At 33.7% G+C, this 26,309-nt stretch overlaps 1 protein-coding gene across 1 annotated transcript in view; it reads left to right on the plus strand.

Annotated features, from left to right (window-relative positions):
* Positions 1–25,855, plus strand: part of mRpL38 (mitochondrial ribosomal protein L38) — a 45,904-nt gene extending 20,049 nt beyond the window's left edge. Inside the window, exons 6-8 of the mRNA XM_069833474.1 lie at positions 18,882–19,018; positions 24,261–24,348; positions 25,616–25,855. Of these exons, the coding sequence (XP_069689575.1) occupies positions 18,882–19,018; positions 24,261–24,348; positions 25,616–25,820 (430 nt within the window). The 3' untranslated portion in view covers positions 25,821–25,855. The remainder of the gene's footprint in view (positions 1–18,881; positions 19,019–24,260; positions 24,349–25,615) is intronic.
* The last annotated feature ends 454 nt before the right edge of the window (positions 25,856–26,309 follow it).

Consider the following 26,309-nt stretch of genomic DNA (forward strand, 5'->3'; position numbering starts at 1 on the left):
CCTTATGTCTCAGTTTATGACTTAAGCGAGGGTGTTGTACTATTGTACTTCGTAGTACAGTAGTGAATCTGGGCCAATGTTGTTATGTATTTCGGGGAAATATAAACAGAAACAAATGCGAGAAATAATGCTGGTGTAGTTAATTCATTGTTAAAGTGTCCTTTTTCGAGAAGAAATAATATTGAAAGAAAGGAAGTTTTAAATAAAGAGAGAGTCTACTGAGATACCTACGACACCGCTGACAATTTTTCTGACAGATAATCTTAAAACGCGAGTTTCTATTGCATCCTGGTATGGGCAACATAAATGGTTAAGTGGTAATGTGGTGCAAAATAAACTTCTCTGTTGGCCTTGTTCGTTGCTGTCAGGGAAAAAAATAAAAAGAACAGAAAGGAGGGGATTTTCAACACGTAATGTGGGTTGCTTCATCACACTGAAACAATCACTGAAACTCACAGCATAACAGCTTATTTGGTGAGTGACATTATTTTTCATCAATAGTAGGCTAATAATAATAGACTAATAATAATAATAATAATAATAATAATAATACTAATAATAATAATAATAATAATAATAATAATAATAATACAGTAATCATGATATTAATAATATAACAATAAAGAATATCATAAATAAACATTTCCTATCGCAGGCACTTAAACTAGTTGCATCTGGCCTCACCGAGGATTTCGATCATCGGCTGCTACTGCATAAAGACCGTTCTTAAACTTGACTCAGATGTAGGGGCTAATAAATCATAAATCTGTATGTGATGTTTGGTGTGTAGTTTTACCATCATAATTCCCAGTCATTCTTGCAACAAAGAATCCTCTTTAGAAGCAAATCAATCAATCAGTCAATCTTCTTAATGTATCCAGCTGTTTGCTGACAACATAAAGTCCACTATAATCCACTGTGGTCTATTCAGTTTTTGTTTTTCATGAGAAATGAGGGGTATTTTGATCGGTGTTCATTATAGATGCCTGTTGCTAGTAGCCAGAGTTGGGGTGTAGTCAGTATAGGCTATACTGCAGGGCTGTCTGTGTCCTGCAACTGGTACTGATGATTTTAGTTTACTTCTTTTGTGGTTTATGGATGGACAGTATAGAAGAATGTGGTCCATACCTTCATCATGATTATTACACCACAGACAAGTAGGATTATCAGAAAGGTGAAATCGGTGTAGATACAATTGTTGTTGTTGTTTTCTAATGCCAGGCGTTTGACAATAAAGTCATTTCACCTCTTGCACTCCAATATTTTTCAAAGATATTATCATGGCCAGCCACTGAAGCACAGATTTTGAGGTGTTCCGAATCCATTTCTTGGTTTGAGTTGCACAATGGGCAGATAGGGGACTGATATATTCCAATTCTATGCAGGTGTTTGACCAAACAATCATGGCCTGTTGCCAACCTAAATGCAGCTACAGACGATTTTCGTGGTAAATCGGGAATTAACTGTGGATTATGATGCAGAGAGTTCCATTTTTTCCCTTGAGATTGTATTATCAAATTTTATTAGTTGAAGTCTAAGTATGTAGATTTAATAAATCTTTTCACAGAGTAATACGTAGATTTAGGCTGGTATTCATAGTCGACACTTTATATCACCACTTTGCTAAGTGACACTTTTGACGATAGTGGCTCTTTCATATTAGTGGTATTCATAGACGACTGAAGAAGTGCACTTCACAAAGTGTCACTTTACGCCAGCAAAGTGTACAGTTTCAATTTGGTTGGTAACAGAAGTCCCACAATGCCTTTCAAAACAAGTGAACAAACAATAACAAATTAATGACGTATAACCTACAAATTACAATGCTTGTGATTCGAATTGGGAGCCTAATTGATTGCGCGAGAAAGAAAATATATATTTAAAGTAGTTTTATTTCAGTTTCTAGTTTTTGTTGCCGATAGTTTAGATTATTTCAGTCAGTTCAGATATATAACATTTTATTGAATAGTTAGTGATGCTGCTGGTGAAATTAGGTTAGGTTTTGTACAGTACATAGCTGATCCATTAATTTATATAGTTAGATTAGGTTCTGTACATATCTTTTTCATTGATTTATGTCGCTAAGTTAGATTTTGTATGTATCCGTTCCACTGATTTATATAGTTTGGTTAGATTTTGTAGCCTACATATCTTCTATTAGTTTATATAGTTAGGTTAAGTTGGACTGAGTAGGTTAAGTTTTGTCCTAGATCATATATAAAACAGATCGCTCAAGCTTATGTTAAATTTGGACGCAACTGGAAAATAACGGACGCTATGCGTCGCTAGTGTCGAGAAATGAGCTTGCGATAACAAACACTAGATGGCAGAGTACCTGAAAAGTACATAGAGTAATACGACTGTGGGAAGACTTTTTTACGTGATGCCACCTCCAAATTTCTTACTCATTGTAAAGTGAGGTTATGTTACAATAAGACTTTGATGTGTCGCTAAATTGTAGCATACAGAAGCTTGTTTTACCCAAATTCATCAACACACATAGATGACATTTTGGTACATGGCTGATATAATGTTGTTTGCGTTCAATATATAAATCTGTCATCATTTGATGTACGATAACTAATTGTTTTTAATTTTCAGTATACAATACCTCCCTAGCAACAACTATCACAAAATACTAAAAAGAGCAGATTTGTCTGCGTTTGTTGAATGCACATCATGATGCTCACGAAAAGGCACTAATTTATTTTGTGTGACCAAGATTACAATTTTTGAATATGAAGGAAAAGCAGGTATCCCTCTTCTGAAATTTATCCGAAAGGGGAAGAATTACAACTCCCTCCCCCTACACGTTTTCATTTTACAGGTGTATTATATGATGCGATATTGAAGCAGATAAATAATAACTGTACATTTCTCGTCCACATTAAATTCAACGTGTTCATAACGTAGACCTGATATATTGCTTCATGTAGGCTACACAGCTGGCAGTGTTCTTTTTACAAATAAGCGGTCGTACTAATCATTTTCTTTTCATCTGAACTATTGCTAGAATATGCGTTTGTGTTTTTATTTGCTCTGTATGTTGTTAAATAACTACTGAACATCGTCTTTGTTTAACAAATTGTTCTAGTATTCGTTTCATATCAGTCTTACGGTATTGAATTATGTCCATAACGTGGGCGAGATATTATCAGGCTGGAAAATTCGCTCTGAATGCATTTTTTTTACACAATTTTCTAATTTTCAACAGATTTAAGATACCCTGTGCAGTTTCTCTGCCAATGCAGAGTTAATTGCAATATACGGTAATTCTGTTATTTTCCTGACACTTTTATATCCGTTCTCATAAATGTACTGATTTAGATTCTTTACCCTACTGTAGGTATTTTGCTCTCTACAAATCATCGTTAGTCATATGAAATAGCCTATAATAGTTGTTGTAACGAATTAGTAGACAACCTCAATCCCTCCTGACCGCCTCCCTTACGAATTTCTTTCTCGCTTTAATCAAATTTACTTTATACTGGTCCTTAAATTACTGAAACTAGTGCTGAGGTAGTTACGGTGATTTCTGAAGTGAAAATAGTTCAATTTATAAGGGTGAAATCAAAAATAACTTTTGTAGCCTTTCCTTGTCCTTAATTGGAAATTTGAGTAACTTCATATGACGACAATATTTCTTCCTTCTTCTGCAGTTAACATAATCGCAGATGGACATTTCTAAATGAAGTTTGTTACACAGAAACCTTTGAGACAATATTGACACTTGAAATTCTTTATATAGTTCATCTATAAGAGTTAAACTAGCGCTGAGGTAGTTTCCTTCATACTCCGCTTATTCACCTTGCATACATGAGTCTGTAAACAGGTTAGGTTTGGTCAGTGCTGTCATGGTAATTTTTTTCTTGGCCATACACCCCACCCCTTGTTTTCTCCCTTGAAATATATTTTACTCTCCTCTCTCTATCTCTCCAATTGCCATTTAATTATTTTTTTTTAATATTAAAGAAGAAGTAAATAAATTGTTTTGCTTTACAATTTAATTGTACAAGTTTGATTTAAAGAATACACCATGTAGCACCACCATAGATGCACACTTGTCTCGATGAATCTTGGAGTGTATATTTGCAGCACTTCTTGTTTTTCAACCATTATTTTATATAATTCTGGATTCCAGTGCTGAAGAGGTGGATAATTTTTGTTTATGAACATCAAACAAAATAGGTACAGTAGGAACAGGAAGAGATGATCTAAGATCTGTATAGATCTCCACGTACAAAACTTAGGCACCATATGCCGTATGGCTCCTTACAGACAAAATTTTCATTTCCCCATACGATTAATTAAAAAAAAATTGTAGATTCCATACGATATATGGCCTCATGTGGCCTCCATGACAGCACTGGGGTCAGTTAGTTTAGGCACTTTTACACCTTGCATATACAATCAACTGCATCTCCACAAAAAAATTCCTTATAAATTGAACGGTTTTCACTTCAGAAATCACAGGAACCGCTTCACCCAGGTAAGTAGTTAGCAGTTAATCATTTCAAAGCTCTTGTTATATTATGAAATAGCATCACACAATGCTGCCAAAATAAATGTTCCCAGTGTTAAAATTACAGAGTGTAAATTTCGCTTAGGACAGTTTTTGCTCTGGAAAATTAAAGGAAACAAACAGTATATCAAACCAGCAGCTGAGACACAAAGCACCTGAAATTCGAAAGTGGTTAAAAATTTTTATATTTCGTTCTTTCTTATTTACCAGCAACAGAAGTACCGGTATCAGATTTTTTGCAGAGCTAATATCAGAGGCCCCTCCTATTAGAGAATGTTTTGAATATTATTATATTCTGGAAAACTACATTGGCACATCAACCTCCCCTCCCCCCGCCTGAATTCTGGGCTGAAGCACGAAAATTTCGAAATGTACAAACTACAGATGCGGCAGAATATTACCACAATGGTCTTCAGCAAGAATTTTGTAAGGCATATCCAAATATCTTCATGGTCATTACTTACTTACTTACTTACAAATGGCTTTTAAGGAACCCGAAGGTTCATTGCCGCCCTCACATAAGCCCGCCATTGGTCCCTATCCTGTGCAAGATTAATCCAGTCTCTATCATCATACCCCACCTCCCTCAAATCCATTTTATCTTCATGGTCATTATATGTATTAAAATAAAACATATATTACGTGTGAAGTACCTACTAAAAATGAGAGAAATAGAAATGGGAAGGACAATAAAAAAAGTGGAATGGACAAACACTAAGAAATTATTCATCTTGAATCAGTATGAACAATAGGATACTTTTTTTTGGTGCTAGTGGTATAGAATATGAAATTAAGTTGCATCAATAAGTTTTTCGAGTTTAGCATTACTTTAAGTATTTATTGTCCCCTGTTGGAAAGATGGAATTACTTTGTTTGAAACTTGATGAAATTTTATTGTACCTTAACTCAATTTATTAAGGTAAAATAAAATTCAAAATAATAACTGCAGGCCATTTTAAAATAAATCTGTTGGATGTAAATTATTTCTTAATTTATTAGGACCATAAAGGTATTGTTACAAGCGATAGATTGAATCATTTTTATCTTAATAATTTAATGTAGGATGATTATTTCGGGAATTGTTATGCTCTAAATTGTGAGGATATTTTAATACTTTTTTAAAATATAAATTTGGAATATGTTTCCAGTTAGTAAAGAGTAATTCAGAGAGACAGAGGTCTCAAGCATATTTAATGACACATGCCAGAATTATTAAATATGAAAAAAAGAGTTCTTGCACTAACATACTGTTTATAAAGTAACCAAATCTTAAGAAATACAGTATATGTACTGGTATTCTATATAAAGGCATAGGAGTGAATATAAATCTGTTTTAAGGAATTCCTATTTAATATTCCTGCTATAGGAACATGACAAAATAAATACAACGCAGCATGGAAGCTAATTCAACTTTATCGAGTATTGTTGATGAGATGTGTTATGAAGGTAGACCGAATCATTCAATATAAATGTATAAATAGGACGAATAATAATAGATTAATTTCAATGTATGTAGTATCAAAACTGAAAGCGGTAACTAGTCTATGAATGATGTCTTAACAAGTATAAATAAAATGGACTCTTGACAATAGACACACATTTGGCTTCAATAATAACTAGGACTTCAAGGAATTTATGGTAGCTCACCTGTCAGGCAAAACTCTGAATAGTCTGCATTGTCGAACTATAGAAGCGCGATTAAAAAGTATTTTTTTCCCCACCCATTACATATGATTGCTTTTTTCAAGTCCCGGTAATAACATTATTAAATTAATTATCCCACATATTTGGGTGGTGCCTTTCTCTTTGTTTCTGACATAATTTATGAGAGTTTCTCTTTTACACTTCAATAGAGAAATACAACTTTCAGTGGACAATGAACGTGTAACTCTAATGGAACTCTAAGAACCACAGCATTAATGTTTTCTTCTTTTCTTTCATGCCCTTTAGTTTTTGTTGCAGATAACATCATGCTATTGGATAATTATACATGCACCTTTCTAATAAAATTGGCATATATTTCACTGGTCTCAGAAGTAAAATTAAATGTATAATAGCTTCTCGGTGCAAAATATTTACTGAAAATTATTGTAGGATTTGAATAGAAATGCCACTTCTCAGGCAAGGTTATTCGTGGATGACTGTATAATATATAGAAAAAATTAGTGATAAATCTTGTATCACCGCCTTGCAAAACTAGCTTGACGTTATTGAAAACTGGACTACAACAAATAAAATTAAAATCAATGTGAGCAAAAGTAAATCAATATGTATCCTTCTGTAAAACACAAAATTAAATTCGTCTCATATACCAATTAAATGGATCACCAGTGCCACAAGTAAACACTTAGGTACTGTATATATTTTAGTAACAAACTGGTTGAAATAAGTCACTAATATTACAAGGATAGCCTGAAAACACTACATTTCTTTATGTGTATTCTTAAGAAAGCTAACTGAAAGTCAAAAGAATTAATGTACATAACCCATGTTCGGTCCACTGCTGTGGAGTAATGGTAGGCACATCTGACCGTGAAATGAGTGGGCCCGGGTTCAAATCCTGATTGGGGCAAGTTACCTGGTTGAGGTTTTTTCCGAGGTTTTCCCCAATTGTAAGGCGAATGTCATGTAATCTATGGCGAATCCTCAACCTCATCTCGCCAAATATCATTTCACTATCACCAATCCCATCGAGGCTAAATAACCTAGTAGTTGATACAACATCGTTAAATAATCAATTTAAAAAAAAGACGTCAGATAAGCAGAGGAAGTTACAAAAGCTTGTGGTGGTGAATTTAAAGTTTCCGTGATGTTCAAGAAAGGAAAGTACTACAAATGGGAGGAAAAATAGATAGCCTATATTGGTATATTCAGCACATGATATTACACAGGAGATATCACCACATATGGTTGTAAATAACCAAGAACATTTTAAATCTGAATGTGTATTTTAGTGTAATCAAGTGTTGCTTTGTATAATAAGAACTGTAGGCACTGTGTATAAATTTCGATATGCATCTGAAAAAAATAGTAATCAACTTGGCAGAAATGTTCGTGTGTCACAATATAATTCGTAATATTTTATTTGTTAATGGCACTGTTATTTTGATTAAAGTATGTCAGCAGTTACATGTACTACACAAGTGTCTTAATTCTTTGGAAAACAACTATTTATGTCATTTGGAACAATAATATGAACATTTTCCATTTTGGTAATAAATTAAGTGGCAAAAAAATGTTCGTCACACCATATAATATTTCATATTTTTTACACGATTAATTATTCCTTTTCATTAAGATTTTCTGTTTATATTTTGGAATGCTTACGGTAAAAGACAGTGATGTCTCTTTCATAAACTCTTAAGTATTTAATTAAATATCCTGTGAAGATCATAGTTACTTCGAAAATGTTATGTGTGTCACTATGGAATGACCCATCAGTATTGTTAGTATTGTTACAAATTACAAAACCTGAAACTGTTAAAATGGGATCAGGAGTAGTGACAAAAAAATGTAATGTTTTAGGCCTACATCAACATGACTATTTTAATCCAGTGTCTAATAGTTTTTAAGATTTGAAGGCCTTTTGAGGTAAACAGTATTGAAAATGTGAGGGAAGGGGTATTTCTTGGTAATGGATTAGGCCTGTATATTTTATATTATTAACTATATATTGTTAAAGTACCTAGTAAATATCGTAATATGTATATTATATAATACTGTAAACGAGACATCACAGGCTGCAAACTAGATTATTCTTGTTTTTGTATAATTATACGAACATGTATGAAATAAACAAGACTACTATTGCTTAGGTTAGGATAGTATTACTTATATATTGTAATCAGGCTATTATGCACAAATTTTCCAATATACTACTATCATAACTAAATAGGTAATGTTAACATTAATTTTCATACGTTTTTGTGGTGCAAGTTAAAATAATTCAAAGTAAAGTATAACGAAACTCCGACAACATTATAATTATGAACGTCAAATTCTCTTATTTTATTTATTTTTCAGTGTTTGGTCCCTTATTTCCCATTATTCTTTGGATTTATCTTAGTAAAATATCAATTAACGGATAAATTATGTTATACATTCAGTTGATAATATAAATAATATTCACGACAAATATATAAAAACAGAAGAGATAACGAATCATAATTTAGCCGACCGATAACTTTATAACATGGTCTACATATTCTATATTCTATATAGGTACATTGGCTTTGCGCCGAGAGATTGTATTGCATTCTATTCAATACAAAGGCGTACTTTATCTTATCTCTTCCCTTCGCCCACGTGACAACTATATTTAGCTCCCTCGTTCCGAACTTGCCGAGGTCATATAGGCCAATAATATTTATCCATGGTCATCAGTTGTCGACAGTACATACGAGATAATCTCGTAAGCAGGAAATAATCGATTTAGACCGACCAGACCGGTTCAGAGTTCGTGTCTCGTGATGGTGTTGGTCGTTGTGCCATCTGTTGACGATAATTGAACTACATCAAGCCGGCCTCGACTGCAAACCCTAAAGCCTATATAAAAGAGCTATCTGTTAGTATATATGATCTAGGGTTTTGTGTATGTTTATATATATCTATATATATAATTTGAACTGGTAATGGAAATTACGGGAAAACGGCTCAACGGATTTTAATAAATGGCCCCTCATTTTGAAGCTTGGAACCCAAAGTTTTTCGGAAAAGTAGTAGTTTTTAGTGAAATGTCAATTTTCCTACATAATTTTCCTATTTTCCAAAATCCATCTGTTGCCAGTTTTGAGAATTAATTTTATCGAATCACGGACAACTTGATTGAATTTCAGAACAAAACACAAACTACAATAAACAACAGGCTATTACACGAAGACCATGACCTGCAGGATTGCCGACATATTTAGAGCTCAATTCAATTTGTTATTAAAAACTGATTCTGCAGTGTATAACAATTTTCTGAGTACAGCTGTGTATTGGATATTCAAATCTACGAAACTTGAGGTGGTTTCATGACATTATTATTAGAAATTAAATATTATTATAGTTAATATCATGATGCATCTATTTTTCATTAATTGTGCATAATATTGATGCTATATTGATGACATGAAAGTGAAACGTTTTAAGGTTATGCAAGTAAATGTAGAGAATATCTTAATTTGATCTTCATTTCTATAATTTACTGAGTGGCTGCTATATATAACTACAAAACTTAAGATAATAATGTTATTAAAAATCAAATATTTTTATACTTATTAGCCCAGTGGGGTTGGGTCTTTTTCATATACTTAATGGCAGTGTAGTGTAGATATTGATATGTGTCATTGTCTTCAGTATTGGCTCGAGAGAGCGCAAAAATTACAGTTACTAAGGAAAGATCAAAAGGTATTACTTACTGATAAAATAAGAGGCCTAGAAAATTGTGTAGTCTCCAGATCATTTCAGCAAGATCTCTTAGTAGGATAAAATGATTTTACGCTCTACATTTCAAGTTCTACATGCAGCAGCTATACAAAAATGCTATTGTTCGAAAGCTTAGCAAACCTGACATTTTTTTAACTTTCGCCTACATTCCACAATGACCTGAAATAGCTACTGCTATCGTCCTGACATTGATACTTGCGTTTTCGCGTTGAAACTCAAAAACTAAAGTTGGATAGGTTCAAGAGAAAGTATTTGGCCTAAAAAAATCCATTCAGAGGGAGTATGTTTCATTATTATGGAAGCAAATAACTATTAAAAAGACAAGTATTCTTCATTGAAAATAAATCTGAAAAATGTTTATTTGAACGTCTAACAAACTTAGTTTGCAGCAGCATTTGCTGCACAAGCCACTAGTATATATATATATATATATATATATATATATATATATATATATATATATATATATATAATCAAATTTATATCGTTAGGTTAGGTTTTATACGTATCTGCTTCATTGATATATCGTGTTATTTCCGTTATTTTCATTTTTGTCTTTTTCGTGAATAGTGAATAGAAGTAAAAAAGAATGAAATAAACATATTACTACTGCTATTATTATTATTATTATTATTATTATTATTATTATTATTATTATTACTACTACTACTACTACTACTACTACTACTACTACTACTACTACTACTACTACTACTACTACTACTACTACTACTACTACTACTATTTTCTCTCTCTCGTTTCCATTATTGCCTGCTCTTCAGGAATATTTTGAATGCCAAATGTTTCTACAATGCAAAATAAACTAGGCCTAATAGTATGAGATCTCTTTTCATGGTAAGATTATGACTGCACATGAACTAGAGACAGTAGATGTATTGCTTACCGGCGTGAAAATATATATTACCGGTATCAAAACAGTAATGATTATATCAACATCAAGATAAATCTTATCTCAAAATACAGGTAGTCAACAAAAATCAAAAACATTTTAAACCCAATATAATTATGGAATCTGCTTAGAAGGCAGGCACGTGAGGTCTCCCAATGCTAATTTAAGATAGTTATGCCTACATTAGATTGAAGTTAGTTTAATATTATTTAAGTTAAAATTCGTTTCAGTAATAAAAAATAGGTTATATAGGCATATCTACCTACATATCACTTTGTCGAATTGAGGTTATAAATATACGAATGTTACTACAGAAATACCTGAACTATATTATATATATTAATGTATGGTACATACATATCTGTAGCATAGAATTTTAATGCAGTCAATAACTGTATTATTGGAGGCACTGACAAACGTCTATTATTCGTTTTTGTCAACCAGTCATCGAAAATATAAGCAATCTCAATAAGTTTCTTTATCAAACTGGAACCGTTTTTTTAAATTCTATATCATTATAAAATTCCACGGGATTGTCTTTAGGCCTATCTCTAATTTGTACATTGTCCACTAATTGTGCCATCTCTTCCGCACGTTCTAATAATTCGACAACTTCCAAGACGTCCGCCATTTTTCTACAAAGTGTCACTTTCGGCTCAAAGTGTGGTCGGAACTACACCTTCATCCAAAGTGTTCCTTTGCACCAAAGTATCGACTGTGCAACGGAAAAGTGATACTTTGCGTCTTCCAAAGGACACTTTAATCGAAAGTGTCGACTATGAACACCAGTCTTAGTAACAGGTCTGTAAGTAGCAGTGCTGCCCTTCTTTGCTAAAGTATCCGCATTCTCGTTTCCCAGGATTCCACAATGGGATGGTATCCATTGGAATACAATTCTTTTATTGAGTGCTATTAATTGAGAGAGCATTTTAGTTATTTCTGCTGTTTGAGATGAAGGTGTGTGTTTAGAGACTATTGATAGAATAGCTGCTTTGGAGTCTGACAATATAACTGTATTCTTAAATTTATTGATGTGGCATAGAAGATTCCTGAGACTTTCACTTATTGCAATGATTTCTCCATCAAAACTTGTTGTTCCATACCCAAGAGATCTATAAAGTGAGCAAGAGACAGCATGTAACACCTGCACCGGCACCTTGTTCTCTGAAGATCAAGGATCCGTCAGTGTATAAATGAAGCCAGTTTTGTGGAGGGTACCTAATATTAATTGTCTCTAAAGACAATTGTTTCATTATTTCAGTGTTTACTTCTGATTTCATTATTTCTTCTGTTAAATTTAGATTATATTCTATATTTAATAGAGTTAAAGGGTTTGGTTTAATTTGTAAGTTTTCTTTTAAATTCGGGATATTGATTTTCTGTTTTAATTCTTGAACAATGGATATGAAACTTTTATGAGTTTTCAATCTACAGAGAGGACTGTATGAATGCCAATTGCTTCCTGGTAATCTGATAAGTTTTTCATATTGAATCCGTGCTTTTTCTTCTATTGTCATTTTGATGCTGTTAATATTAGTGAGGAATCTCATAGAATCTATTGGAGTTGTTTTGATTCCACCAGTAATGAGTCTGAGAGCTTGGTTTTGAACATAGTCTATTTCGTTTATGAAAGGTGAAGTAATTAAAATTTCTCCACAGTATGTCAGCACTGGCTGTATAAACATTTTGTATGTAGTGTTCAAAGTATCCCTAGAGCATCCCCATTTCTTTCCTGCCAGTCTTTTTAGAATGGAGAATCTTTTACGAGCTTTTCCAGAAATGTATTTCAAATGGTTGCTCCATGTTAACTTACTATCGAAAATAACTCCAAGATATTTGGATTCATAAGTCCTAGGAAGGTGTTGGCCATTGTATTGGATATTGAATTCTCTTTCTTTTTTACCGAGTGAAAATATTTGGTAGTTACTTTTGCTTAAATTGAGTGTCATCAAATTTGATGTATTCCATTCATGTAGCTGATTTAGAGCTTTAAGAGCAGAATTTTGAATTTTGTGTGTGACCTGTTCTGGCTCTTGTTAAAAATGTTTGAATATGTCTGGGCATTAACTTGGTCTATCTGTAAAGGAAAATTGTTCAGGCTTTATGTTGTTCATTGCAATTGCTATACTCCTTCAAACTGTTATCGTATTTCTCCATGGTTTGCACGAATAATATATTGAAATGTAAGTTATCTGGTAGTTTTTGTGAATACATGATTATACAGTACACATATGTGGTAACAAGTGAACACGCTCTGAAATCTGTGCAGAGACTAGACAAAGCATGTGACTTGAGTAAAACATGCGGTCCCGAGTAGCATGGCACAAAATAAGTCCAGAGGCCCGTTTCACAATCCTTACACATTACAAATTAACAATTTACAAATAACAAGTAAAAGATTACAAATGCTTGTAAATTGTGTTTCACAATGCTATTTTATTAGTTTGTAAAGTTTGACGAACTTTACAAAATCAGCTAAAGAAATTTACAAATACGCATTATTGGTTACACACGATCGCCAACGACAGTTTACAAATATCGCTAAGGAGCAGAGCTAAAGTTGCTGTATTTTTACTATTATTGATACTTATGTTCATATTTTGTACTAAAATAGATTATTCTAAGCTTGCTGATTCATATTTCACCAACAGAAAATATAAAGTATTGTTAAAAAAAATTAAAAGTATTTAGATTTTCATATATTGGCGACAATGGAGTTTCATGTGATGTGATTGGTCGAGTATACCAATACGTCTATTACTTAAATGACCAAAGTTAACACCAAATTCAGTCAAATAAGTAAATAACATGTTTGGTCCACGTACAAATATGCAATTGATACAATAATTACGATGTCTAACCACAAAATCAGGTTCATTTTTTTGTGTTGATCCATCAGTATTTATTAATGTTGCATCCATAACCTCACAAACATTAGTGATCTCATCAGCAGCATAAAAATTCTGTGCTATAATAAATAACATTTTGGTGATCAAAAACCTGCCCCGAATTTAACTCTTTTAACAACATTCACTACCCTGTGGGTACTTTGGCACACTGATATTTTAGAAATTCCGTGCTTATCTGCTAACCAACGGAACTGACAGCTAGTATGCATCCAATGCAAAACAATACAGTTCTCGCTTTGAGGTTAGGGCGTCACTTTTCCCTTTTAGATGTTGGATATGATGTTCCATATCTTGTAGGAGAGATTCCAGCAAAACAGGACTTGAAACGACTTCAGAATACCTCGTAAGTAGTGTCGCTATTGCATTATTGTATTATTTATTTTTGGTGTAGGGAACTTCTTTATTAAGTGAGAGTATTTATTAAGTACAGTCATCGTAGGACTATATAAGTACTTACGTGGTATTCTGAAGTATAGCGCGGGACTCATTCGAAACCTTTAATTAAATTTATACAATGATACGAATGTGTTATTAATTCTTACCCGGAGAATTTTACATATACGTCTTCATTTGATTAGGCCTAAATTCATATCTTCGTCTGAACTCCTTAATAACATCAAAACTGCTTTAGTTTAATTCTTAATATTATCCAGTTACTCAAAAATTAATTTAATGAGTATTTCTTTATTGTATTTATTCATAATTTGTTGCAATATCAAACTTTACACATGTCAGAGGTATTGTAGGAAATGTGCTGATTTTACGAGTAAAATTTACACGTTTGTAAAATTACTCTTCATTGTGAAACAGAATACTTGTAAAGTGAGCAAAATTTAATTTGTAAAGATTTGATTTCCTTTGTAAAGTTCAACATTACAAACAAAGATTGTGAAACAGAAGTTTACAATTTACAAGCAAAGTTTACAATTTACAAAGATTGTAAACATTGTGAAACAGGCCCCAGATCTATATGGTAAGTCGCATTCTGCAAACTGCACTGCTACCACCCTACTTCATTATGAATGCTTCTACTTGTTTATGTAAGTTTTAAAAAGAGTAGCATGCATTGTGCATCCACATTGCAAGTTGTACATGGCATGTAACTTCAGTGTAAAAGCCGCCTAAGATCACCTTAAAGCAGATCTTTTTTTTTACATCGATCTTCATACATGACATGACCACCATGACAGAAATAAAAACTGTTACAGTAAGTTTTATTGTTTAGTTGCTGTGAATAAATGTTAGTTTTGCTTTAGTTTAAAAATCATACCTTATTCATGTTACTGTATACAACCATGGTTATCAATGAATTTGTATTAATTGAGAATTAATTTGTTTATATATATATATATATATATATATATATATATATATATATATATATATATATATATATATATATATAGTGGCGACCAGGTAGCTCAGTTGGTAGAGCAGCTGGCTACGGACTGGAAGGTTCGGGGTTCGATCCCAGGTGGTGACAGGATTTTTTCTCGTTGCCAAACTTTCAGAACGGCCCCGAGGTTCACTTAGCCTCCTATAAAATTGAGTACTGGGTCTTTCCCGGGGGTAAAAGGCAGTCAGAGCGTGGTGCTGACCACACCACCTCATTCTAGTGCCAAGGTCATGGAAAGCATGGGGCTCAACCTCCATGCCCCCCAAGTGCCTTCATGGCATGTTACGGGAATACCTTTTATATATATATATATATATATATATATATATGAGCTGAGCTCGACGCGTCAGTCATCCACCTAGTACGTCACTTCGCCCGACAGAGTGCACTCAGACAGCATATCATAGATAGCGCTACTGATCCTTTCATTTTCATACCTAAATTTTCCTATTGGCCGGTTGGTTTCGTCAAACAAAAGAGAGAGGGAAGCCGAGGTTACTTGGCTACGCTCAGATATATTTGAGTTTACTCAGGAATCACGCGCATACCGACAACTTTACTCAGGAATCAACGTGCGTACCGACAACTTTACTCAGGAATCAGGGTGCGTACCGACAACTTTACTCAGGAGCCAGGGCGCGTACGGATAGCTACACTTAGGAATCAGCACTCAGGAGGCAGGGCTCGAATAGAAAACTACACTTTGCAACTTAAGTTCGTCATGTTAGATTGTTCGAGAATTGTGCATCATTATATTTCACTTAGAAATCTATGGATTACATGAAACCTTGTTTGGAATATATTTGGGATTCAGTGCTACGATAAGTTTGTATCAGATTTGTTATTGAAGTAGTTAAATTAGGCTTGTGATATTATTTTTATATTTGGTTGTATGTGTTTGCAGTATATTGGTGGATCGTGTATGGAAATCACTCGCTGATTATACGTCTTGGTTTAAGTGGTTGGGGGTTACGTGAAGATATATAATTTTGATGTGTGAGGTTGAATTGAAATTCCAAGACAGTTTTGGTGACATCGCGGTGATTACGATCTCTTTGCTTACATCGTAATAGGCGGTGTAATGAACTAGAATAGTATGGGTCTCGTAATTATTCTAGTACTTGCTACTCCATATTGGTTATCATTAGTTTCCACACGCTGCTATTCAGAAACCCGAGTGTATTGAGTTTCTGTTTCTATTCAAACGAGTATTTGTATTTGAAACTATCGTCGGTTACATATTATCTAACGTATATATCTCTCTCTCTTTTGGCCATTATTTGATTGTAAGGTACAGAGATTATTATCAGTATTATGTGCAGAGTTTATGTGAGACATATGTTTAATTAGTTATGAGTACATTGATCAGTCGTGTGACAGTTTGTATTGGGTTAATTCTTTGTGAAATACTGAGTCAATGTGTACGTTGAATTTGCTTGTTGCATTTCATGGTAACTGTAATTTAATGGGGCATGTGTTATGAGTTAGCATACTGACTGGGCATTCATGTTAAAGTTTATATATTGTTGGCTATATATATATATATATATATATATTGAGAGAATGTTCCAACGGGTAAACGCTTAATAGGTCAGCAACCTGTCATTGGGAATTGGTTAATCAGATTGTATCATGACTTGTAGGTACATTGGCCCAGCTTAGTTAAAGTCTTGATGATTCAGTGATTGGTTTATTGGTTACTGAGATTAATTTGCAATATCTTTCCGTTCACTTAACTTCATATTTACATGTTACTTTCATTCTATCATTCATGTAAGTGTTATCCATTATTTGTTAATTATATTTGTTACTGAAAATTCACACTATTTATTTGTAAGTCTTCCACTGCGCATATCCCAATCATCCAGTGTACCATTCCATCTGGCGAATAACAACCCGGTAGAAGAGATGATCGTTCCTCTCATATAGTAGAACCTCTATTATCTGTGGTAATGAAGGGGTGGACTGAACGGTTAATTGAAAAAATCGGATAATTCGTACCATAAAAGACTTTCGTAAATTTAGTGAATAATGCTTACAATCTCCTAAGCTGCTCTATGACTTTTTTTTGAATACACTAGGTAGTGGATCAGAACTTCACTGATTTAAGTCTGGTTCTTAACAACGAATTGTAAAGTTGCAATGAAACTCCTTATAATGGCTGTTCTGTTGGAAGATAGGAAGAGTGGACATCTCGTGTTGTAGATTTAGGTACTTTATACTCCTTATCCTTGCTTTTTATAAAATCGCATACAGTTGGGATTCCAATCTCGTTATCTGAGATAAGCCACAGTTTCTCGTTCCCCAAACCACTCTATTTGCACTTTTTGATACTTAGTAGGCCTACAACACGATTTCTTTTGATACCCATGGAAGACATTTTATATAGAAGTTATAGAGTACAACAACTTGAACAACAGACCATACTGTGTAAGGGCAAAATCTTGTAATAATTCTCTCTCGAAAAAAAATAACGTGCTAATATAATGTACAGAACTTCATATATTTCTGTAGCAAAAAAAAAAAAAAAAAACCTAGAGAAAAACAGTCGGATAATCCGACACTTGGTTAAAAGGGTGACGGATACTCGGGATTCTACTGTATATATAGAAAGAGAAAGAGAGAGAATTTTATTTAATGGCTGCTCTCTCTCTCTCTCTTAAATATCACTTAAATTGTAACACACTCATTATTTTGACCACCAGCTGCTACTGGTACTGCTTTTAAAGTCTTTTTTATTTATTTAACTTTTAGGACTTTTCATGTGAAAGAAGCATTTCATTGGCCATTTTTCAGCTATTTTCAGGTCATCAATCAACATCCTCCCCCTAATGATAGAATAAGACTAGTTCCATATTATAAAATTCTTCACCTTAATTTAGCAATCATCATCACTACTATATATCTTTTTTCATGTTGTGATAATTTAGTCTCATAAAATTCTGACTTTATTTATATTTTGTATTTAACAATAATCACTCTTATATGGGGATGTTAAGCCTGCCGGCTCCCTTGGTGCAATTCGACAGAAGTAGGCTACATGGCGGCACCAGGTTTCCCCTTCTTCCTTCCTCACCATCATCATCCTCACCCATTCTCTACACTACACTTACATGAACACATACACTCATCCTAGTACACGACATAACTCTTCACAAATACACATCATGCATAATGTGGCCCGCTGAAATGGTGTACAACTTGAAAATGGGTCACATTCATGACATCTGTCTGCAATATGTGGAACCCGAATCACGCAAGTGAAATGGGTAGGCATTAGACACACACACATAATCATTCTTATAAACGAAATTCTTTTTGGGATCATGTAATTATTGTCTTTATTGGTTTGTCATTATTTATTTAAAGGAGAGAGGGGAAGAATGACGAATATCATTACAAGAGAATTAGAGCAAATTACCATCTGTGATTTGCTATGTAAGTTCTTGAAGTGCCATTATTTTCAAAAATACAGATTGATAAATTGACAAAAGATAATGAATCTGAACAAAATATATTGAACAATTTAGTAGAAAAGGCTGTACACAAGAAAATGTATCGAAAGTGTGCCAGAATCAACTTTCTAATAGTTTACCGAAAATGACATTTCTATAAAAAATCGTTAAACATTATTGAGGACAAAAGGCTTCACATTAGCTATTTGTATGAGTCGGCTACATTTATCCTGCAAAGTTTTTTGTGTTCTGTTTATAGCTTGAAGTTGGAGGATAGAACCTTTCTAACCCTGGAGTTCTACCGAGAGAGACAAGATTATATTACTCCAGCTGGACTAGCATTTTTTCAGTGTGATTGGGACCACACGACTACAGATTTCTTCCATAACACACTGGGTATGTTGAAATTGTTTATAGCTTAAAACAGTTCTGCAGCATCACTTACGGAAATATTCATGCTGCAGCGGTTTTTTTTTTTTATTTGAGCTGGATTGTCAATAGGTCTCGTTAGGATGATAATAATAATACTTACTTACTGGCTTTAAAGGAACCCGGAGGTTCATTTCCGCCCTCACATAAGCCCAACATTGGTCCCTATCCCGAGCAAGATTAATCCATTCTCTATCATCATATCCCACCTCCCTCACATCCATTTTAATACTATCTTCCCATCTACGTCTCGGCCTCCCTAAAGGTCTTTTTTCCTCCGGCCTCCCAACTAACACTCTATATGCATTTCTGGATTCGCCTATACGTGCTACATGCCCTGCCCATCTCAAACGTCTGGATTTAATGTTCCTAATTATGTCAGGTGAAGAATACAATGTTGTTGTTGTTTTCTAATGCCAGGCGTTTGACAATAAAGTCATTTGACCTCTTGCACTCCAATATTTTTCAAAAATATTATCATGACCAGCCACTGAAGCACAGATTTTGAGGTGTTCCGAATCCATTTCTTGGTTTGAGTTGCACAATGGACAGTTAGGGGACTGATATATTCCAATTCTATGCAGGTGTTTGGCCAAACAATCATGGCCTGTTGCCAATCTAAATGCAGCTACAGACGATTTTCGTGGTAAATCGGGAATTAACTGTGGATTTTGATGCAGAGAGTTCCATTTTTTCCCATGGGATTGTGTTATCAAATTTTGTTTGTTGAAGTCTAAGTATGTAGATTTAATAAATCTTTTCACAGAGTAATATGTAGATTTAGTAACAGGTCTGTAAGTAGCAGTGCTGCCCTTCTTTGCTAAAGTATCCGCATTCTCGTTTCCCAGGATTCCACAGTGGGATGGTATCCATTGGAATACAATTCTTTTATTGAGTGATATTAATTGAGAGAGCATTTTATTTATTTCTGCAGTTTGAGATGAAGGTGTGTGTTTAGAGACTATTGATAGAATAGCTGCTTTGGAGTCTGACAATATAACTGCATTTTTAAATTTACTGATGTGGCATAGAAGATTTCTGAGACTTTCACTTATTGCAATGATTTCTCCATCAAAACTTGTTGTTCCATACCCAAGAGATCTATAAAGTGAGAAGAGACAGCACGTAACACCTGCACCGGCACCTTGTTCTCTGGAGATCAAGGATCCGTCAGTGTATAAATGAAGCCAGTTTTGTGGATGGTATCTAATATTAATTGTCTCTAAAGACAATTGTTTTAGTATTTCAGTGTTTACTTCTGATTTCAGTATTTCTTCTGTTAAATTTAGATTATATTCCATATTTAATAGAGTTAAAGGGTTTGGTTTAATTTGTAAGTTTTCTTTTAAATTCGGGATATTGATTTTCTGTTTTAATTCTTGAACAATGGATATGAAACTTCTTTGAGTTTTCAATCTACAGAGAGGACTGTATGAATGCCAATTGTTTCCTGGTAATCTAATAAGTTTTTCATATTGAATCAGTGCTTTTTCTTGTATTGTCATTTTGATGCTGTTAATATTAGTGAGGAATCTCATAGAATCTATTGGAGTTGTTTTGATTCCACCAGTAATGAGTCTGAGAGCTTGGTTTTGAACATATTCTATTTCGTTTATGAAAGGTGAAGTAATTAAAATTTCTCCGCAGTATGTCAGCACTGGCTGTATAAACATTTTGTATGTAGTGTTCAAAGTATTCCTAGAGCATCCCCATTTCTTTCCTGCTAGTCTTTTTAGAAGGGAGAATCTTTTATGCGCTTTTTCAGAAATGTATTTCAAATGGTTGCTCCATGTTAACTTACTATCGAAAATAACTCCAAGATATTTGGATTCATAAGTCCTAGGAAGGTGTTGGCCATTGTATTGGATATTGAATTCTCTTTCTTTTTTACCGAGTGAAAATATTTGGTAGTTACTTTTGCTTAAATTGAGTGTCATCAAATTTGATGTATTCCATTCATGTAGTTGATTTAGAGCTTTAAGAGCAGAATTTTGAATTTTTTCTCTATGTCTGTAAGATTCAGAAGTCCACAAAACTATATCATCTGCAAATAGTGCTGTTTTCATGTTTGATTCCTCTAATAGGGAGGGTAAGTCATTTATATAAATATTGAATAAAGTTGTGCTGAGGACAGTGCCCTGAGGTAGACCTCGATATGTTTGTCTGTAACTAGAAAGTGAGTTATTGAATTTAGTGGCAATGAATCATTGACTAAGGAATTCTGATATCCATCTGAACATATTGCTGGAGATACCTAATTTCTGGAGTTTTAGTAATAATTTATTTCTCCAAACAGAGTCATATGCTAGCTGAAAGTCAATAAATATTGCCAAGGTATCTTCTTTCTTGTTAAAACTGTCTTTTATTTCTTGACCGAGGCGTATGACTTGTTCATTGTAGAGTGTAGTTGTCGAAAGCCGGCTTGTCTTGGTGATAAAAGATTTTGGGATTCTAAATACCAAGTTAATCTGTTGGAGATCATGGACTCCATGGTTTTTGCTATCATGCTTAATAGTGCTATTGGTCGATAACTATTAACGTCATGAAGAATACAATGTGTGCAGTTCTGTGTTGTGTAACTTTCTCCATTCTCCTGTAACTTCATCCCTCTTAGCCTCAAATATTTTCCTAAGCACCTTATTCTCAAACACCCATAACCTATGTTCCTCTCTCAAAGTAGAGTCCAAGTTTCACAACCATACAGAACAACCGGTAATATAACTGTTTTATAAATTCTAACTTTCAGATTTTTTGACAGCAGACTAGATGATAAAAGCTTCTCAAGCATAATAGCCAGCATTTCCCATATTTATTCTGCGTTTAATTTCCTTCCAAGTATCATTTATATTTGTTACTGTTGCTCCAAGATATTTGAACTTCTCCACCTGTTCAAAAGATAAATTTCCAGTTTTTATATTTCCATTTCGTACAATATTCTCGTCACGAGACATGATCATATACTTTGTCTTTTCGGGATTTACTTCCAAACCTATCTCTTTACTTGCTTCCAGTAAAATTCCCGTGTTTTCCCTAATCGTTTGTGGATTTTCTCATAACATACTCACGTCATCCGCATAGACAAGAACCTGATGTAACCCGTTCAATTCCAAACCCTCTCTGTTATCCTGGACTTTCCTAATGGCATACTCTAGAGCGAAGTTAAAAAGTAAAGGTGATAGTGCATCTCCTTGCTTTAGCCCATAGTGAATTGGAAACGCATCTGACAGAAACTGGCCTATACAGACTCTGCTGTACGTTTCACTGAGACACATTTTAATTAATCTAACTAGTTTCTTAGGAATACCAAACTCAGTAAGAATATCATATAAATAATAATAATAATAATAATAATAATAATAATGTATATTAACTGAACATGAAAATAATAATGGGATTAATGATGAATACTATACAGGCATATTACATCCCACTGATGCAACAAAGATGGCGACGATGACGTAATATAATAATTATATATGGGAGGTATACCAGAAACCTCAACAAACTTAACGTAACCTGTCACTGATTTTCAGCCTTACTAACACTGTCAATCTACCAAAAAAACGTTAAGTTCCATAATATATTCTCCAGTAGCCACCCATAATAATAATAATAATAATAATAATAATAATAATAATAATAATAATAATAATAATAATAATAATAATAATAGTAATAGTAGTAGTAGTAGTAGTAGTAGTAATAATAATAATAATAATAATAATAATAATAATAATAATAACAACAACAATACAGTAGAGTCCCAATTATCCAGACTATACAGGCCTAGGATAATCTGGATAAGCAAAATTCCAGATAACATGGAGAGTGAGAATGCTACGTGGTTTTTGATTTGTAATCTTAAAGAACAGAGGTCGGATCCAGTAATGTAGAAAGACGTTACTGACATGTACATAGTAAACGACTTTTTATTTATAATACAGTACAGTATGTAATTGATTTTAAAGAATTTTTTTTTAGTATTCAGTACTATATATACGTACACTATTGTAATTAAAAAAAACAATCCAGATAACATGGAAGACTGGATATTCGGGACTCTATTGTAATAATAATGATGATGATGATGATGATGATAATAATAATAATAATAATAATAATAATAATAATAATAATACTTACTTACTTAATGGCTTTTAAGGAACCCGGAGGTTCATTGCTGCCCTCACACAAGCCCGCCATTGGTCCCTATCCTGAGCAAGATTAATCCATTCTCTATCATCATATCCCACCTCCCTCAAATCCATTTTAATATTATCTTCCCACCTACTTCTCGGCCTCCCTAAAGGTCTTTTTCCCTCCGGCCTCCCAACTAACACACTATGTATATGTATTTCTGGATTCGCCCATACGTGCTACATGCCCTGCCCATCTCAGACGTCTGGATTTAATGGTCCTAATTATGTCAGGTGAAGAATATAATGCGTGCAGTTCTGTGTTGTGTAACTTTCTCCATTCTCCTGTAACTTCATCCCTCTTAGCCCCAAATATTTTCCTAAGCACCTTATTCTCAAACACCCTTAACCTATGTTCCTCTCTCAAAGTGAGAGTCCAAGTTTCACAATCATAAAGAACAACCGGTAATATAACTGTTTTATAAATTCTAACTTTCAGATTTTTTGACAGCAGACTGGATGATAAATGCTTCTCAGCCGAATAATAACAGGCATTTCCCATATTTATTCTGTGTTTAATTTCCTCCTGAGTATCATTTATATTTGTTACTGTTGCTCCAAGGTATTTGAACCTCTTCAAAAGATAAATTTCCAATTTTTATATTTCCATTTCGTACAATATTCTCGTCACGAGACATGATCATATACTTTGTCTTTTCGGGATTTACTTCTAAACCTATCTCTTTACTTGCTTCCAGTAAAATTCCCGTGTTTTCCTTAATCGTTTGTGGATTTTCTCCTAACATATTCACATCATCCGCATAGACAAGCGGCTGATGTAACCCGTTCAATTCCAAACCCTCTCTGTTATCCTGGACTTTCCTAATGGCATACTCTAGAGCAAAGTTAAAAAGTGAAGGTGAATAATAATAATAATAATAATAATAATAATAATAATAATAATGTATATTAACTGAACATGAAAATGCGATTTAACTTGAAGATATTTTTATATAGGTATATATAGACACACATCTCTAAATTTCAATAGTAATGCTGTATTTACTTTTCAGATATGGAAGAGCCTGTGTTTGAGTATGATTTCCCTCCACCATATATCCGACCTCAGAAGTGGTTTCCGTTAAAGCAGCCTTTCAACTTGTAAGTTACATTTTTATGATAACGATTTTGAATTTGTGAATCCTATACTATTATGTGAAAATTTTAATATGTTCTTGAAATTGTACATAACTATAAAGAAAACTCATCTATGAAAAATATTTGATTTAGTTATAAGTGCTATAACAAATGGCTGCACTGCAGCGGCGTGTGGTGATGACGTTTTCGGGGAATCAATTCCATGGAAACTCTGTATGTAGGCAACAGGCATCGAAGCCCAGTCGAGAAATGGCATACATACAGGCACTGCTTCTCTTCACGTAACGCTTCCGCACACCACTGCTGCACTGTTATTCAGATGTTCAGAGTACTGGTATTTCTTACTAATACCTAAGTTCCAGTGTCATCAAACTAATGGTGGACAAAGAAAGTGTTGGGACAGGTTTTGAGGTACTTCTGGTTTCTTTCTACATGAGGAAAAAAATACTATGATGAATTATTCAAAAGAGGTGTAGCCTGGACTTTTTTCATTGCTGGTAATGAATAGAAGCATCTCAGAATGTTTCGAGGCTTTGTCTTCAGGTGAACAAAAAGAAAGTGGGGGCTAGAAGATATCCTGCTCATTGGGGGTCAGTTCCACGAGGGGGCAACTAAGGGAGCTCAAGAGATAGAAAATCCAAAGTCAGCCAATATAAATGAATTTTTATCTTGTTGATTCCAAAAATGCAAAAATTGATGTAGTGTGCCATTTAAAATAAAATTTTTGTCATATTTTGTATGCCGATACATGATTTTTTTTCTGGTACACTGACACAGTATTACTCGAATATTTTAAATTTTTGTCTACAATATTTTATGGCAAAACTAGAAATTACAAAGTTATATTTGATACTTTTTTTTACACATACTTATGAATGTGTGTGTGTGTGTGCCCCACCATCTGCCATCTCTCTTTGTCTCTACATGTGTGTACTCACCCCTATACAATATATTGTCATCATCGTCATCATCAAACTATCATGAAATTGACTATGTGATCCTTCCAGCCCCTGTCATCTAGAAGTCTCTTCAAAGGATGTTTTTTATTTTTTCTATTCTGGGATCTGTATTTCAGTACTCATTGTGAAATTTTGTTCCATTTCATTTTCCATACCTGTTAGATTGTTAAATCCAGTTACTTCTGTATTTCTCTTTTCCACTACAGGTTAAGTTTTTAGTTCTTTGTGGATGTCTATATTATGTGTATGTATTTCCAGAAATTATTACAGTATTAATATTCTTTCACTAATGTGTTCATTCTCTGTTCCAGATACATGGATAAATACCGGGATCCCAAACAAGTAACAAAAGAATATCTGATGAAAAAATTGAAGAAAGTCCATCCCTTTAGGAAGCCTGATCCACCCCCAAGATTCCCCAATATCTTCGTCATGGACCAATATCGCCTACCTTCATGGCTGAGAGTAGAAATGAAGAAAGATAGGGTGGGGTGGGGTAGAATTAATGATGTGTGAAATAACTTTTTTAATTAAAGAACTTTTACAAGTAATAGTGCAGTGTATCATTGCATAAAGAATTGAGAATGTATCAAAGTTTTTTTAATTTCCTTGTGTTTTTTCCATTTACTGTACCATTATTACCCTTTTCTCCTTATTTCATCATTATCATATCACCATCATCATTACAAAGTTGCTTTCATTTGTAAAGTTGTTACATTGCTTACGTCATTGTTTGCGAGTTCAAAATCAGTAACTTTGATGCATATTTAAGGATGATTAAAATACTTATCAAGCTTCCTCTAGAAGAGAAATAAATCTGGATGATCGTATCCACGCGTAGTTCTATGTAAGGATGTGCAGCATAGTAAAGCTATGCACCTGTTTATAGATGATCGTATCCACAGTAGTTCTACGTAAAGATATGCAGTATTGTAAAGCTATGCACCTATATATAGATGTTCGTATCCACAGTAGTTCTATGTTAAGATATGCAGCATAGAAAAG

The sequence above is a fragment of the Periplaneta americana genome, chromosome 1 (assembly GCF_040183065.1).
Source record: "Periplaneta americana isolate PAMFEO1 chromosome 1, P.americana_PAMFEO1_priV1, whole genome shotgun sequence".
Classification (NCBI taxonomy): Eukaryota; Metazoa; Arthropoda; class Insecta; order Blattodea; family Blattidae; genus Periplaneta; species Periplaneta americana.